The sequence below is a fragment of the Oryzias latipes genome, chromosome 4 (genome assembly GCF_002234675.1).
Source record: "Oryzias latipes chromosome 4, ASM223467v1".
Lineage (NCBI taxonomy): Eukaryota > Metazoa > Chordata > Actinopteri > Beloniformes > Adrianichthyidae > Oryzias > Oryzias latipes.
In genome coordinates, this window is record NC_019862.2 from 26,038,124 (window position 1) to 26,055,939 (window position 17,816).

The 17,816-nt window shown below is 39.1% G+C and overlaps 1 protein-coding gene across 4 annotated transcripts in view; it reads right to left on the reverse strand.

The window, feature by feature from the left end:
- Positions 1-17,816, reverse strand: part of nlgn1 (neuroligin 1) — a 368,401-nt gene that overhangs the window by 323,905 nt on the left and 26,680 nt on the right. For 2 of the 4 annotated variants that reach the window (XM_020701552.2, XM_020701548.2), the window contains exon 2: positions 1,056-2,041. In XM_020701552.2, the coding sequence (XP_020557211.1) occupies positions 1,056-1,554 (499 nt within the window). In that variant the 5' untranslated portion in view covers positions 1,555-2,041. Of the gene's footprint in view, positions 1-224; positions 285-1,055; positions 2,068-17,816 lie in introns of those variants that run through there. The other 2 variants (XM_020701544.2, NM_001201506.1) reach the window with 2 other exon arrangements.

Genomic DNA, 17,816 nt, shown 5'->3' on the forward strand with positions numbered 1-17,816 from the left:
ACAGTGCCTCTAACATGTTAATTTAACCACCTTTTATTTTGGCTTAAAACCATTTCCATCTACGTCTTCTTCCTTTGAAAGACACGCTGAGTCACCAGCTGAGTCATTGGTACACTTCCATCTTGATTTCTGTACACTGTGTGTTCCATTACACATCATTTTTGTCCCTTTTCTTCTTCTTTTCTAAGTGGCACAAGTATACTTTGCATTCAGATTATACATACCTCCTTGTCTACATATTTTCTTGCCCGGTTTCCTCGCACATTCCTTGGATATTCTTTTGACTGTAAAATGAATAGAAAACTAAAGAATAACATGGAGCCCCTGAACGCGCAATGTACACAGGAGCTTACATGCTCACGCATACACACTCTCTGACACACACCATGTACACAAAGCCGACTGAGTGAAAAAGACTTGGAGGAAAAAAGGAAGGGAGAAATAAAGACGGAGGGAAAGAATGAACTGCACCAGTTTAATCAGAGCAGCATTCAGTCATTCAGTCAGCCAAATCAATCGGTGACGATCATGACAACGACTGTCTTGTTTAATGAACTGTGGCCTTTGTGACAGAGCACAATACATTATGATGAGATACAGACATGAGGGAAGAGAGAAGGCAGCTTACAGAAGATGGCAAATGCAGAGATGAGGAGTCAAAGGAGAGTAGAATGAGAGGAAAACCTGTTTAAGGAGCAATAAAGGGAGAACGCAGTGGGGATGGAGCGACCAAACAGGATAGAGGATGGGATGTGAAGAGTAGGGCAGCTGTGATGGCTTGTTAATGGAGAACAAACAGGAGAACACATTGGTGTCTTTTTCATAAATCGCTTTCACACACATTCAAGAGGTATAGGCAGGGTCATGCACGGTTCACATGCACAAGGTCATGCAACTACTTGCCAACACATCGACACAGATGCGCCCCCACACTGGTACAGTGACATCCTAATAACATTCATTCTCCTATTAAGGGTTGTGGGTTCAATTCTGTTGACTTTGCCTCCCATTTTTTCCCACAACTATCCTACCCGCACGCCTGCAGGCCAACTCACCATCCTCTGTAGGGACGTAGATGTTGAGATAGAGGCAGTCCTCGCTCTGGTCCTGGACATAAGTGGAGACCAAATCAATGCTGTTGGTAAACCACACTGGGAGCATGACATCCGGGAGGCGGCCCTCCACAATGCTCTGAGGGCACACTGGGGCAAAGTGTGTGGCGTTGCGGATGTCTGGCCATGATAGTGGGGGTTCGGGAGGTTGAAAGCGGCGTTCACCAGTGGGTGGAGCAGCATAGGGAACCCCTAGAAACTGAACGACAGGTCCAAGGATCTCGTTATTGAGCTCCTTCTTTATTCCTCGGATCTTGCCACTGCTGGTGATCACCACTGGGTCGTTCTCGTCTAGTTTCTGACCCAACACTGCAACAAGCAGCAGGCTCATGGACATCCACCAGCCTGTGCTCCGTAAACCTCGGAGCCGTATACATCCCATCGTTGTGAGAGTTTGAAGGCAATTAAAACCAGTACTTAAATGGTGTCCCAGTTGGGACATGGCTTCCAGAGCTTCTTTGAAAATTGTTTGTGCTTATAGTCTTTTTTTTCTTTTCTTTCTGGAGTAGAAAGAAACGTACTACGCCACGTAGCTACAAAGACAAACTCAATGTTTAAATAAATCCAAAGGAGCTTAACAGCGGAGCAGCTGATGGCTACTGAAGATCCTTTTTTTAAAGCCCAGGAAATTGAAGCAATCCAAAGGAGAGGTAGTAGCCATCAAGTTTCCTCCGTCTTGATGGGGGGAGACTTTATAAACATCTCTCACAGAAGGGAAAACACTCCTAAGAAAGGTCATGTCAATAACCTCTGCAGTCATGAAGAACACATTCATCTTTAGACATCCTTTGTCAGAGGGTAGAACAGCCAGTCAACACTGAGGGTTTCCATCCTTTTGAGCAGAGAATACAGTGACAGAAGCCAGAGTGAGTAAGGTAGCTGGTCTAGTTGTAGCCAGGTTATGATGGATGAAGTCCAAACTCGAGCTCCTGAAAGACATAAAATAAGCCAATCGATTAGAAATCATTCACAAAAACATCGACGGTCATGCTGCCAGTTTAGTACTCTTTGGTTTAATTGACTGTTAATTTACAAGGGTTACAAAATTAGGAAAAGCATTATGCTTGTAATCAGGTATGTTGAATAGTTGTAATACTCAACATCATAGTAATTCATCACAAGCTAGTGTGCAGGTTTTATTGAAGACATCATTTTTCACCATAAAGAACCAGTAAACAATAAATGTGTTCAAATGTTTGCTGTAAAATAATTACCAAGTGTGTTTTTGTATTTTCTATTTTTACTTCTGCGTGCTACAGCAAACTATAAAGATTGGCTAACAGAAACTATTTTCTTCAATCAAGTCAAAATAAAAACCAGAAAAAAACATGCTAAACAATTTAAATAATAAAGTTGTGTGATTAAACTTTCAGTAAGACAAAGTTCCCACCCTAGCCCGACTAGATTATTTTAAAATCAAACTCTTATGGTAAAGGTAGCTTCTAGCTGGATCAATCTTTTCATGAAAAGCCTTTTCATCAAGGCTTTGGCTCTGACAAAGTAAACTACAGTGCAGAATCTTCAGTTATATTTCCTGGATTTTGTCATTTTCTGTTTTGAGTTGTCTCCCTGTCAGTCACACCCAGGTTCAGGTTAAATCCTACACAGCTCTCTTAAGTCAGTTTACCCCCCTCAGTGTATTTAACCCTTTACCACCAGAGATGTTGCCGGCGACACCTAATAACACATGCTCTTTGACACATGGTATCATTTACAGAATTAACATGATTCCCATGGATTTGAATGCAGAGAAAGGCAGCTTTGCACCGATATACAACAAGCTGCTTTCATTCGTGTCAGTATTAGGTTCCTTTTTTGCGTTAACACTTCATTATTAAAAATGGTTGCATATCAATGAAAAGCTTCTTTTCTCCTTTTTAGATTCTCTTGGAACTATGTTAATAGAGTAATTGGTTAAGAGTAGTGTTTAGTCATACAAACATCAATACTGGAGCTAATTCTGCGGTGTTAAAGGGTTAAGTGTCTGGTTTTCATTTCTTAATCGTTAGGACATCTGCTTTCTCATCTTTTTGTTCTCCCTCATTTCATGGGTTTTTTCACTTTTAACATTACTTCCTAAATTAAATGTTTAGGTTTCTACCACAAGCCAGGTCTACATTTTGGGTTCAACACCACCAGAACTACTTTAAAGTTGACTTCAGAGTACTTTGGGTAAGGAGTTGTTTACCTTTTGGCACATCACCTCAAGGTTAACAAATGTCCCTCAAAACCTGGCCCCCCTTGTGGCAACAGAGTTGGCATTAGCATGAAGGGTCTTGCCTAAGGAGGCACCCTGAATGAAGCTCATCGTGCCCCCTGGGAAACGAACCCTGTTTTCTCACATGCCAGTACCAGCCAACAGAGTCATCCAGAGTATCTTGGATTAAAAAATCCTAACCATACTTCCTCAGCCACCATGCTGGATAGCAGATGGGATCTGCGTGATCAGCTGTTTTACCAAATGGCCTGTGTTGACATATTACTGTATATCTTCACTTTGGTTTAGCTGTGTGAAAAATTATGTTCACTAAATATTTAGTCTTTTAGACAAATCTTTCAAAGTAAATTGTTCTTTCTTGATTTTTCTAGATTCTCGTTCTAGTAAACCCACTGTGGATATTTTTCCACTCATCAATCCACATTATCTGGTAATTTTTCTCTCATTTTATATCAGTACTGGACAACCTGACCTTCAGAAAAAGCTGCCAAAGTCCGCTCTTGGCAGGACTGACGACTGTCTTTAAAAACCCTTTTCAACTTTAGAACAATCTTTTTCATTGTGAATTAATAGACATTTAATTGTTTGTAAATGGTTTAATAACCTTTCCTAAATTGATCTGCAGTAGCCATGATTCAGTAAGATCATTGCTTATGTCTTTCTTTCTTGGCATTGTGTTAACTCCACCCCACAAAACTCCAGAGCAGCAAACTTCAAAAAAGCTTGCCAGAGGCACAAAAACAAACAGTTAGTGATTCCAGGCTACTACATATGAAAAACAACAAAAACTTAATAATTAACATGATCTTTGTGTAATCTTACTGTGATGTCCTGAGATAAAAATCCTTGAAGTTATGTCCTAATCTTTGTAAAGTCATGAGCTTACACTTATCAAGATGTGCTTTTTTTAGGCTTCTGCCTTTGCAGTTCTTCACAGTACGTAATGCTACTCAATTTAACCCCGGCCTTCCTTGATGTTCTTTTTAATAACACTCATAAATACCATCTTTGGTCTTCCTCTCAACATCTTGCCTGGCCAATCTATCATATTAAGTCATTTATTTTGACCATACATTTCCTCCTTTGAACATGTTCAAACCATCACAGTCGTGCTATCCTGGGATTATTTAGAAAAACATCTCTGATGTAATCATTCCTGATGTCCTTTTGCATCTAAGAGATTGATTACCCACGGTTCTACTACCTCCAACTCTGTCTCAAGTCTTTTTCTCAGTGTCACTGTCTCTTCACTAGTGCAACCCAATCTTGATCCTCAGGATCCTGCTTCTATTAGAACTACATCTGCCCCTAATTTCTCCTGTCTAGCCAAATATGGTCATTTAAAGTTCTAATTGGCTGAACACAGATAATCAGCAGCAAGAACAGCAGGGAAAGCTGGAAAACATGTGGGGTTCTCAACCTCGAGTATCATGGTTAGACAATCCTGATCTAATCTACAAGTAGTAACCATTGTCTCGGACACCTTTTCCGTGTTTTCTTTTATCGATTATTTGTGACACTTTTTCTCTGTTTGATTTTGGACTCAATTTTGCACCAAAAGTAGTTTAAGGTCTACATAAACACCTAAACTTTTCAGTAACAATCCCCAGGATCTGGATCAATATTCTAAGCTGGGTGTAATACCCAGCGGCAGTTTTTCCTATGGCCAATGTGAGCGGTCGCCCAGGGTGCAATTTTGTATGGCGCGCTTGTGAGCGCCCAAAAAAACCCAAAACATTGCCAGTTTCTTTCTTGTTCCCCGCAGTTCAAGGATAAAGGAATGCAGGTGGTGTCCAAAATTAACATTCACTAGACACCAAATAAGACCAAATTTACCGTTTCAGGAGTAAAATTTGCCACATGGCTAATGAGGGTTTGCCCTTAATTAGACTAGTCTTGTTAATTAACTTAGTGGTGGAATAATCTAAGCTCTTCTGTTGTTCTCATATATAGTCAATAGGGGCGGCCGTGGTGCAGTGGTTGGGCGGTCGACCAATTATTGTAATATTGCAAGTGCGATTCCCGCCTTGCACACCCATGTGTGGAAGTGTCCTTGGGCAAGACACTGAACCCCAACCTGCCTCTGGTGGTAGGTTGGCGCCAGTGTTTGGCAGAGGAGCCGCCATCAGTGTGTGACTGAGTGTGTGACTGGGTGAATGGATCTGTGACTGTAAAGCACTTTGGGCCTTGTAGGTAGAAAAGCACTATATAAGTATACGCCATTTACCATTACTTTAGATAAACTGTACACAATCGTCTTTTATGGCTCAGTTTTATGTGACACAGCACAAAAAACAGAAGAAATTGTTCTTTAGTTTCCATTGATGGTCATTCATGAAGCCAACAGAATTGACTGGGATTAATTAATTCATAATTCATGTCAGGGTTGGCTCAAGAAAAAAAAGAACCATGAAAAAAAAAGGCAATTTGTACTAAAGTCAGCCAGCCTTCAAAAAGAAAACACAAAATGATGTGTGTTAAGTGTGAATTAAGTTACACAATCCATCATAATTGTGAATTCAACTAGAAAAGTATATTTTATGACTATTAAAGTAAGAAAAATTATGTATTTTGTTCTTATGTATACTGGCATTGAGTGATTGAGGGCGGTGTTGGAGGGTTGGTGGTGGTGGTGGTGGGGGGGGGGGGGGGGGGTCGTCCGGTGTTTCACCCAGGACGTCAAACTAGCCAGGTCCGCCTCTGGTAATACCTATCCACATACCATTTTATTCAAGTATTAATAAAGTGTTCATATATTGTTCACATAAACTCAGGTATATTCATTCGTACAGATATTATCCAAAATCTGGTTTTGTTTAATGTACTCAGTATTATTTGTTCACTTGTTTAGCTATGAACTGCTTAGTTTCAGTAAATAAAAGAAAATTGTCACCTACATGCTGGAAAACAAATATCACTAAATCTGACATTTGTAACAAACATAATAATACAAGTTATGGTTTAGTGTTGGTGTGCAAGCATTTTCCTCTTTTGAACAAATAATTTGAGAACAACTGTTTCATTGCTGTAGTAGAGTAAAACATTTTATTTTTTTCCTTTTAATCACAACATTTCTGATATTTGCTGATGTTTTGTCACAGTGACATATTGGAAGAACACTATTTTTTTCACTAGCACTTTTGTATCCCAGAATGTCTTTCTGACTTAAATGTTCGTAATAAACAACACTTGGCTTATTAAATTTTGCAGTTTCTGCCACTGAGCCCAGTCTCCTAACATGTTGGATCCTACACCACCATTTCCTGACAGCTGTGCCACAGACCAGGCAAATAATCTGGAGCTTTAGGGATGGATAATCTCTGCCTCACTGCTACAGTGTGTGTTGCTAATGGTGTGACAGTGTTGCACAAGGTTATGAATAAAAGGCTCAGTGGAAATGGTAATGGTGTGTGCCTGCAGTCAATACAGTTTCAACACATTTCAGTTAAGCGATTGTTAATGATGGAAAGGTTAATTTAGATGAATAATCGTTCACTTCTGAAAAATGGCATCAAAACATTCGTTTTGATTTGTGGATTACAACAATGTCACACTTTCGATTTTCAAAATCACATTAACATGAGTAACAGTACAGTCATTAAGATTTCTCATATGTACTGTAGAGCATTTCTCTGTTTTTGCCATAAAATATTTTAAGTTTTTAGGATCCATGTCCAAAAGTTTAAATAAAAAAAATGTTGATGATTTTTGCACTTGTTGCACATTGTGTTTTTGTTTGTATTTTCACATACACTTCCCACTTGCCACTTGAAAAGTTGTTCCACATTTGGCCTATCCCGTCTGGGGTCACCACGGCAAATCAGCTTCCACTGATTCCCACAGGTGGTTTGGCAAAGAGTTTGCTTCTTAAATAAACCCTGTATTTTCAAGGCACAAGGAGACCAAGATAGGCAGCATAAAGACCAGCACTAGAATTGGCTCATTCCACGCCCTGGGAAGCAGACCCAGGTTTCGTGTGTTCCAGTCCAACACCCAGCCAACACAGCCATCCAAAGATGAGGATAATATTTTTCCAAATAATCTTGACCTATCAGCCCTTAATGGAAAACCTTTGCCTATCCTTCTTCCACAATGAACCAAACTAGAACTCACATACACCACATCAGGACCAGTCACATGTTCCTCTTTAACCATCTGCGGGGTAATGCTGAAGATATTTTTTTAAAGATGGCAGACAAACGTACACCAAAATGCAAAAAATGCATATGTGTATATATATGTTAGGGCTGCACGATATGGAAAAAAACTTGCAATATTGATTACTAATATTGCGAGTTTTTTTCATCTTTATTCATATTTAATCAGTACACAAAAATGGACAAATACACAAAAAAACAAATCCTGTCACAGTGAATCAGTTATATGTACAGTTGTCTCTGAAGGGATATGTTTGATAACCAAAATAAAAAATGCTAAGAAAGTTATCGGTTTCATGTATAACTAGAGATGATTATGTAAAAAAAATGCAGAGAAAATATATATTTTTCAGTGTTTATTATTTTTAGTATTTTTGTTTTTTTACCATGAGAGGTGTACATAATCCATATTCATTGTGCAAGCTGCTGTGCAGGAGAAAGTGCTTTGTTAGCTGCTTTTTAAGTCAGCAGTTTTATTATTTGTTTAGGGACGCAGAAGAATTGCCAACTAAACCGCTTTTACTTTAAAGAAAATAAAGAATGCTAAATGGTCCCTTTAGAGCTCACCATAAAGGAAAACCTGTAGAAAAAGAAAATCCATCCTTTTCCACACATTGTATGAGTATTACAGGAGCTTTGATTAAATGGCTCTGATGGAGATAAGAATTTCATATTTTGGTTGTGAGTCTCAATATATTTTACAGTTTGGATCTTTTAACCAAGAAGTTTCACTTCGTTGTCACTTTGAAACCAAACTAACGCCAGTTCAGAAAGCTTTAAAAACATTTTGAACACTTTTATCTGAGATGACAAGAATGGGACAATGAATTAAATTCAGTTTAGCTGCTTATCTCTATAGCAAACAGGCAATAAGTCTAATGATCAGTGTTGCAATTTGAGAAAATCTAGTATGATTAACTTTAAGATAAATTCAAGAAGTCCCGACTGGGGGACCTGAAACAGGACATCAATGGGGGACCTTTCTTTGTGGAGTTTGCATGTTCTCCCCGTGCATGCGTGGGTTTTTTCCGGGGACTCCGGCTTCCTCCCACCGTCCAAAAACATACTTTAAAGGTTAATTTGGTTATTCTAAATTGTCCCCGAGTTATAATGTGAGAGGGCATGGGTGTGTTTGTTGCCCTGCAACAGACTGGCAACCTGTCCAGGATGTCCCCTGCCTTCACACATGAGGGGCAGGGATAGGTTCCAGCAGCAGTTTTGACCCCGAAAGGGACAAAACTGGATGGATGGATGGATGGATGGATACACTGGTATAAAAAGTGTTAAGTCAGTGCACCGCTGGTGGGCAATTTTCTTTACTCACCAGGAGTAAATCTGTCTAATCTTTGTATGAAATCTGTGATTTTTTCCCTACTTTTTCTGATGTTAAGCTAGTTAGCCAATGAAACTCATGGTAGTGACTTTTCTAGCTAATAAGTAAAAAGAAGGACCAATTGCCTCTAATGTAAAGATCTTTCATCTTTTCAAGTTGAGGCATTTTAAATTTATTATACTTGTGTTTTTACATTGGAAAACATATTCTCTTCAAATTATTTGTTCTGTAAAACTGTAAAACTCTGCAAGTATATTTCCCTAATTTGTAGTCAAATTAACCATCCTAAATTCACAGTTGGCATGACACTTTAAAGAAATAGTTTCATTTAGTAAAAACTATTTTGTTTATACAGTACATTAGAAATATGTTGTTTCCACTTCTAATACAAAATACAAGTTTTTTTTGTAGAAGAGGATAAACTAATTTGGCACGTAAAGTCTAAAGCAAGCGTTACTCATTTATTTACATTTTTGTTTTTTTTCTGATCATTTATAATCATATTTGTTTCAGTTTGTTGTGTAGAAGGACAATTTCCTCCCTTCCCACCTTTACTAGATCAGCATTGAATAACTAAAAGACTGTTGGTCAAATCTCACAACAAACTGCTTTAGTATCTTACCTCACAAGGTTTTTTTGGGTCCAATTTAGTTAAAAAAATATCCTGTGATCAAGTTCTTCTTTTTTGACAGTCAAATTAATTTTATTTTACCTCGCAGAGAGTGCCCTGCAAAAACATTGTTCAGCTCACACATTAATGGACACACATTCACAAAATGTGATTTTATAAAAGCACAAAAGGAAGATTTTATTTTTTTTATTTTACTTGTAAGAGCAAACTTGCCACTTTTTATTAAAGGTCTTTTATCCGTTTTCTTTAATTTAACAATTTTTTGTGCACATTCGTAATCTCCATCTACTTTTGGGTTTTAATAATATATTTTAATACATCAAACTTGAGATGGGTTTATTCTGACTTACCGTAGTTAAATATCATTTGTGAGTTTCTTTTGACAAAAGAAAAGGATATATTCCCTTACTTTTATGAAGTTTCATCACCTCAATGTTTTTTTGTTTTTCCCAGGTCCAACTCACTTCAAGGATTATAATCACAAGAATCAATATGAATTGTGCAGTGAGGATTTTCTGCTGCATTCAGTCACACGGCATACAGACTAAAAAACACAGGACATCAATACTCACTGCCGAGCTTTTCATTATGTTAAATAATATTTGCAAAGATCAACTTTGTAGAATTAATCCCTAAAGTTCCACACAGAACTTAATGTTTATCAATTTATGGAGCTTTTTAGAGTCTGATGGTGTTATGCCAACAGATGATTGTGCTGCAATTCTGCTGTCAGTAAAATGTCCTGAATGACACCTTCTGTTCTCAACATGCACTTCAGCTGCACATCCTAACAAAAGGTCAGGAAAATCTTCCAGTCAAGGTGTTTTGTCCCTTACACAACAGATGCATTCACCTTACTAACAAGATAAACCACTGTCGACATGTCTGAATGGTGCAGGGTTTTGACAGCGCTGCATGTCGCAGTCAGATGCTCTACCAACCGAAACTTCACTCGGTCAGCGAGGTCTATGAGTGACATTTCTAGTGTTAAATGGAAATTTCTATGTGGTTTGATTCCTTCTTGAGAAAACAAGACTTTTTAAACACTATAGGTAATTATTAGAGGTTTCAGTTGATTAACGGAAAGGCACAACTGATTGAGTGCACAACATCCAAAAGATTTTGAGGCCAAAGCGAAAAGTCTTTTTTTATTCATCAGCTCAGCTGTGCCTGGTTCGTGAGTCCCATTTGAAAACTGGGACTGAAGCACAACATCTTTTGACCACAGAGTAGAATAATATGCAGATTTTAGTTAAATCAATTAGGGGCAGGAAATACATTTTTCAACAATGTAAGTGCTTTGGTTTTGAAAACAGTTTAATTAGGTTCACAAACACTTTAGGATGAACAGAATCTCACTTAGAAAATGTATATATTGTCGTCACATGAAAAGGCGAGAAAAGCTTGTTCTGTTTTAACGGCACTGCAGACTGAGCGACATGGATACATAAGAGTAAGTGAGGCTAATTTGCAAGCTGTTCTACCTCAACAATGACACAATATTTCATCTCAGTAGGAAACAAGAAGATTCACAGTTTTACATATTTGATCTGGGAAGGGAGCAAACAGGTAATATTGCTGACATAACTTAGAATTTTTATGTTCATCTTGGCCCTACTTCATAGATCTTTAAGAATCAAAATGTAAAAAGTGTTTATATGTCCCCAGAAAAGTTGTTTTTTCCAATTTGTTTTTTGCTTTAGATCCACACTGAGAACAAAACAAAAAAACGTGTTTTTTTTCTAAAGTGCTAGTGGATTACAAAAAAAATTATTATATTTTACAGTGGACGCTAAGATAACCGATTAAGAAATTGATGCTATTAGAATACTAATGCAAAAAGCTACGATGAAAAAATAATATTATAGTTTTTTTTATTCAGGAGAAGAAGAAGAAATTGGTTACGAAGATATAGAATAAATAAAAACTCAATGGACAAACTTCTAATGATCGCAAAGCAAATAAAAAATATAGATTTAACATACTTGTTAAATTTTATGTCAACATGACTCTAGAATAAAGTCAGAAAAAGAACCAATCACCAACTTAAATAGCAATCAATTTTACAGCCCCTAGAAAATTCAATCCAAAGTAAAACTCCACAGACCGATGATTGGATTTGTCTTGTTTGTCCGTGGAGACACATTGGTCCATGTCAATGTTCATTAACATGCAGCAGGCTACACTCAATAAAAAAAAGTCTTATTTAATATATGAAATACTTCACTTTCATACTGTCATAGTATTTGTTGTTTTTCCCCATAAAACATGCCACTCGGCATGACCCAGATAGTGTACCAGATTGAGAATCCCCAGGCACCAATTACAAGTTTTTCTTTTCTTCTTTTTTCTTTTTCTACCTTTTACTAGCACATGTCCACCCCCTACGGTTGGAAGAGGCTTGGTGCGAAATATCAAAGCATCTCGCGACTTTTACTTCAGGCTTTTTCTTTCACAGCTCTGTTCCGATATATGAAAGACTGAATGTCATAGAATTCCTGCCGGACACAAACAGCGATTAATAATTTCTCCTCCATGATAATTTTCATGTTGCACTCCCGTGAATTATTACGGATCTCTTCTATACATCACTGCCAAATCTGAGTCCCGTTTAAACTTTTCATTGGAAGTGGCTACTTGAACACAAAAAAGTATTCAAAATGTTTTGTCATTCGGGCTCTGTAGCAAATTTCAGCATAATGTTTTGCAGGAACTGAAAATGCTAGAGTTTTTGAAGTTTACTCTCCTTTACTCTCACAGGGCTTTGATTCTCAAGGGATTCTCTGATAATTTAACAAAATAACTTATAATAAATAAAACATCATACAATGTTATTTTCTAACTTTTCATTTGTTAATGTATTTTTTAAATCACAACCCTTCACAGACTCCAGTAGTTTTGAGTACTCAACTATTACACTCTTGTTTTTTTTTTTTTTTTTTGTTTGACGGTTATTTGTCATGTGCGGGGGGTGGCTCAAGAGCCGGTTGGACCCAGAAGCAGAAGCGGAGGCACGAGGATCAGAGACTAGAGGATTTAATTAACAAAAACCAAACAAAAAGCGCTGCAGAGCAGGTTCACAAAACAAAAACAAAAACTTACTTGGCGAGGCATGAAACGTGGACGAGGCAAGAGACAGGACCATGGACTTGACAGGACATGAACACCATAACAGAGGTAAGGAACCAGTACAGGAGGAAGGCAAAGACAAGACTTAAATACAGACAGGGCAGACAAGACACAGGTGGACACGATCAGGGCTGATGGGGACCAAAGGAAGTAAAACTCAAGAAACAAGACAAGACAGGACCTTTCAAAATAAAACAGGAAACAGAAAACAAGACAGAACAAGAACTAAGACGAAAAACAAGACAACAAACTCAAAACCATGAAATTATTCAACATAAAGCCCAAAAAATCTTGTAAGAAAAGATTTTTCAGTGACCTAAAATATCACTTTTACATTGTGGGCTGGTACTTGCAGTTTCGGTGTGGGAGAACCAGAGGGTCAAAAGCTTTTCTTACACCTACATCACTTTGAACATGTCTAAACCTTTAAAAAAATAAAAGCTTTAGGCTTTAAACCATAGGTAGCTCCGACAAAAGCAAAATCTTTCACGTTTGAACTTATTTCCCCTATTGTCCATTTGCTGTTTTTCCTACATCTTACTAAAATCTTGGCCAAACATGACTTTCTGGCTCTAAAGACTACTTCCTGCTGGACTTCTGAGGATGTGGGTATGCCGCGTCTCACTTGTCTTTGCCCTTTCTGTGTTGGCAGCGTCGAACCATTTCAACGAGAAGCAACCTTTGCGTGCTTCCTCGAGTTTCCTTGGCTGGGGTCAAGCTCCTCATTGTTTTCATTTTTGCTTACGGTACCTGGAGTAGCTTGTGCTGAAAGGAGGTTTGGATTAAAATGAGTATTAAGCCTCTCATATATATTGTTCTCTTTTTCATAACACCTGAGTTTCAACCTGCTAGTCATAACCATCTGATTGGTAATTGGTCAAGCCCGACATCCATGTTACAACAATGTGCTGATAAGAATGAGTGTCTATTTGAGGACGCCACATCTTGATGATCTGGCTTAAATTTATTTAATTCACTATTAATTTGCTTTTTAAATATTAAACGTGTATTTGTAACAGATAGAAACTGAATTCAAAGCTATTCGACAAAAAATTGAGATCATGAGCTAAGCTGTAGGTTGTTGGAGCCTTGTTATAATTTTCATGGGGATCTCTTAATCAACTCCACTTTACAGAGAATTGAAGGTCAATTTTAGTTTTAGTGACAGTTGACCTGTCAAAATAAAAGTCCTTAACATTGGCATATCTTAAGTGAAAAAGGGGCATTTACTTCCTTACCAGGTAACTCGACTGACAGGTAATTTTTTTTTACTTGTATTCCCCAGCAGTCCCGGTTCATATTCATAACTTCCTCTTTTTTTACATCCTACTTCAACACTCAGTCACATCTAAATGCATGTTGCCATGTGAAATGATTTTGTACAGCTCCTGATTGCAGACATGATCCCACCCAAAATTGGGATTACATTTCTTTTTTTTTCTGAATTTTGAGGTGAGAGATAACAGCAGGTAAAGATACAGTTAAGAATAGGCGTGTACTAACAGCACCTCAGCCAATATCCAAAAGCTGCTTGCTCATCTGTGCAGCCTGTGGACTCAGTTAAAGACTGTTGACTTAAAATGAACAGGAAGTGAGATTTTTCAAATATAGGGTAAGCAAAAATGCCTGTACCCAAATGAGTTTTGATAAACCATCTAAATACAACCATGGCATAAAGTGACCACTGACAGCATCAACATAGTATGATATCAATAATATAGTGTATTTCACTGCTATAGCTAGTCGCAAAAGACTCTGAAAATCCAATGCATGTGACCAAGGCTTAGTGTAAAGTTGAAGTGGTTTGGACGCAGACGCAATTCTGCGGACTGCACAAGGGCCCCGTCACGTGATAAGTGCATGCTCCTTACGTGACACGTACAGGTTTGGTCATTTTTCACCTGCTGAGAGTTTCCATCTACTTGTAAGGGGAATTGTGATGAATGCGTTACAGTTATAGAGTGAGCCGTGAGACCACTGTATGACATCAACACCGCTACGTCATAAGTGCATGGAACTTACATTAACCCCACACTGGCCCAGAAAACCCAAAAACCTGCAGCACCTGTATGGGTCAACTCCTGTATGGGTGCATATGACTATCCTGTAACGCACATTAAAAAGCAAAAAGTTCATGACTTGAATGTTCTAATGTGTTCTGACAACCGCATGTTGCACGCCCACTTCAGAACGTCAAATTTCATTTCATCCACACGGGTGCCAGTTACAGCTGTGGGTCAAAGTTGCAGCCCATTGTTTTAAAGGGACTTTATGAAATATTATTGGAATACCACGACCAAAATGCAGTTTTAAAAAGGAATAAACACTTCTTCGCAGATTTTAACTACAAGATAAAACGGACCTCATAGAGAATGTTAGCTGTGGAAGACCATGACATCTTCTAGAGCAGTATACAACATAAATAAAGATTTGGGTTTTTTTTGCACCACCTGTCAAAGCAGTAAAAGAGCCAATTTTGGGCTGAATTGCTCAGCATGAGTGTCTAAAAGCTGTTTGCCACTTGTGAGACATTCCTTCAGAAACCTTAAAAACTATTTCTCACAAACAGTAAATAACTTTCTGCACCCTGGTGAGCTGCAGAAGGCAAATATTGATAATATATGGGAAAAATTAGCAGTACACCTTCCATTTACTGTGAATGATAATAAAACCAAGCTTTTTTCTTTGTTATCTCTCATATTAATAATGTGTGGACACCAAAATAAGTTTGGTGCAGTAATTTAGTCTAGAATTAAACCTTTAATAAAGCTAATCCCGTTTTAGACATTTAACCTATTTCATACAACTTTTTCACATTAATTTTCTCGACTTTTTTATTTTTTTAGGCAACATCTGAAAAAAAAATTCTCCGCTCTTCTCAGGGGTGAAGATGACAGTTTACAAAAACTGGATGAAAAATATGCCAGTCAGATGAAAAGGCACAGAAAATGAACCATGAAAACAACATGTTACATAAACATCAAATCTAAACCTCATGTCACAAGCACTTTCTTCACACTGCTCATCACATCTCAGCTGGAGCACATTAGCCATATACGCTGTAATTTCACAATTTCAGCTTGCTGTTAAGGTGGTATAAGTAAGCTATGTGTCAGGTTTAGTCGAGGACAGCCAGAAAGCAAACCCAAGAGTAAAGGTTAAATAGTGTTTATTGTCCTGGTCAGAGGGTTGGAGTGATGAGGGAGCGTGGAAACCTCCCGCCAGCAGGGGGAGCAGGACTTGGTGGACTCACAGCCGTGAGAGGAAATGAGCGGACAGAGCTGGGAGGGGGGAGAGAGCCTGGATGCCGGTGATGAAGTTGTAAACACTAGGAGACCTCGGCAGAGGAATCTCCACTTTATAAAGTCAATGGAAAGTCTTTGGCTTACAATGCAAATCCGTGTGGATGGAGAAGGCGAGGAGAAGGCGAGGAGAAGGCGAGGAGAAGGCAAGGCGATGGCGATGGCGTGGCGTGGCGTGACGTGACGTGACGGTAGCTTACGATCCGTGCGGATGCGTGGACAGTTTAGCTGGAATGAATCAGAGAAGACTGACGTTCCGGCAATGAGTGCAGCACAGGCGTGGACTTATGAAGGGGCATGACCAGGTGTCCTCCATGGAGCCTGATTGCTCCCACAGGAAGCCTGGCCAAACAAGGTGAGTGTTGCAGCGGACATGACACTATGCATGTTTGCACCAGCGACACCCCTGCAAAACCCACCAACCCTAAACGCATGTCCTTCACCTCTGTTGCATCTTAGGTGCAGGAGTTAGTCAGAGCCGGAGGTGCAGCCTCCGTCGGTCACTGTCAGAAGAAACCCTAACCCTAACCCTAACCCTAACCCTCTGCTCTGGTATCACACTCACGTCTGTGTTTGCTGCTGTCGCTTCAACCCATCACAGCCTGTCGTCAGATCACTCCTGCATTTGTGCCCGTCACTGTCGCTTCGTGTTCAGACGGCTGTCTCTTACGATTTGTGGCAATTTGGTTTACAAAGTAGGACATTTTTGTTCCTTCTTTGTCACTACATTTCCCATTTTTTTTTAAATATTTTGACATAATCACAGAATTCCACTGAAAATATCAGAATTAACACATAATGGCGGGTCTGGAGGCCCTTTCGGAAAGACTCCAAAAAACAAAACACGTCTCATTGTGGGAAACAGTTTGACATGAATAAAAGTGAAACTAATAACGTGTTTTGTAGCACAGGGCACTTTACTTTCCCATTTTCTGTTCTCGCACTACACTTCTGACTATTTCTAAACTCCAGTGACCCACAAATGTTTTCAGATGATACCTTGGACGTGTGTCTGATGGGAACGACATGCACATCTGCACTTTAACACAAGAAACACAAAGAAGAAGGCCTCTCACTTCAGCAGGACTCCCACCCTCCAGTGAACATCCAGGGTGCACTCATTGAAGTAGGGGACTCCTCTGGGCAAAGTTACATTCACACTGGGCTCAGCACACGTTCAAGCTACCACTTCTAATGAAAAGGCTATCTAATTGAACTCACGTTTCAGGCTTTCACGGTCAAAACTCTCACGTTCACGTGTAGCTACAAAAGTATCTACGCCCGTTTGGGGGCTTTATATTTACTAAACGTGCAGCCATTGAATATTTCCTACAAGTTAAACCGGGGTGAACTTTAAACAAACAGGAACTCTGTTTTGGTAGGGGTATTTGGATGTTGTCCCTTTACATTCACAGAACTGCCAACTGCTTCTGTTTAACATTGATCACAGAGAAGACATTGATGATTGCTGTTTGTGCCCAGCCAGACTTGCATGACACCAAGAAAAAGGCTGGAGCAAGATTCACGAGATTTGCACCGCGTCAACATTCCGCACCAAGCCTTTTCCAACTATAGGTGGCTAACATGCGCTAGTAAACAGTAGAAATATAACAAGAAGCAAAAGACGCCCCTTTATGTCCAGTGTGAAGGCCCTTAGCTAAATCCGCATTCTTGAAGACTTGTCACGTGACCGGCGTGAACAGAGCTTTACTGACTGAGTTCCCTTGGACAATAAACTCATCTGGACAGTAACCAAATTGTAAAAGTAGGGTCAGAGCTCCTCCTCAGGAGGCTGAGGTCCTTTGGTATGAGCATAAAAAAAAAAAACAGCGTCTTCTACGTCGTTGTGTCCAGGTGGAAAGGCACCAATGACAGAAACACTCAAGAAACTGCTTAAGAAAGCCAGTTTTGTCCTGGGCTGCCCCCTGGACTCC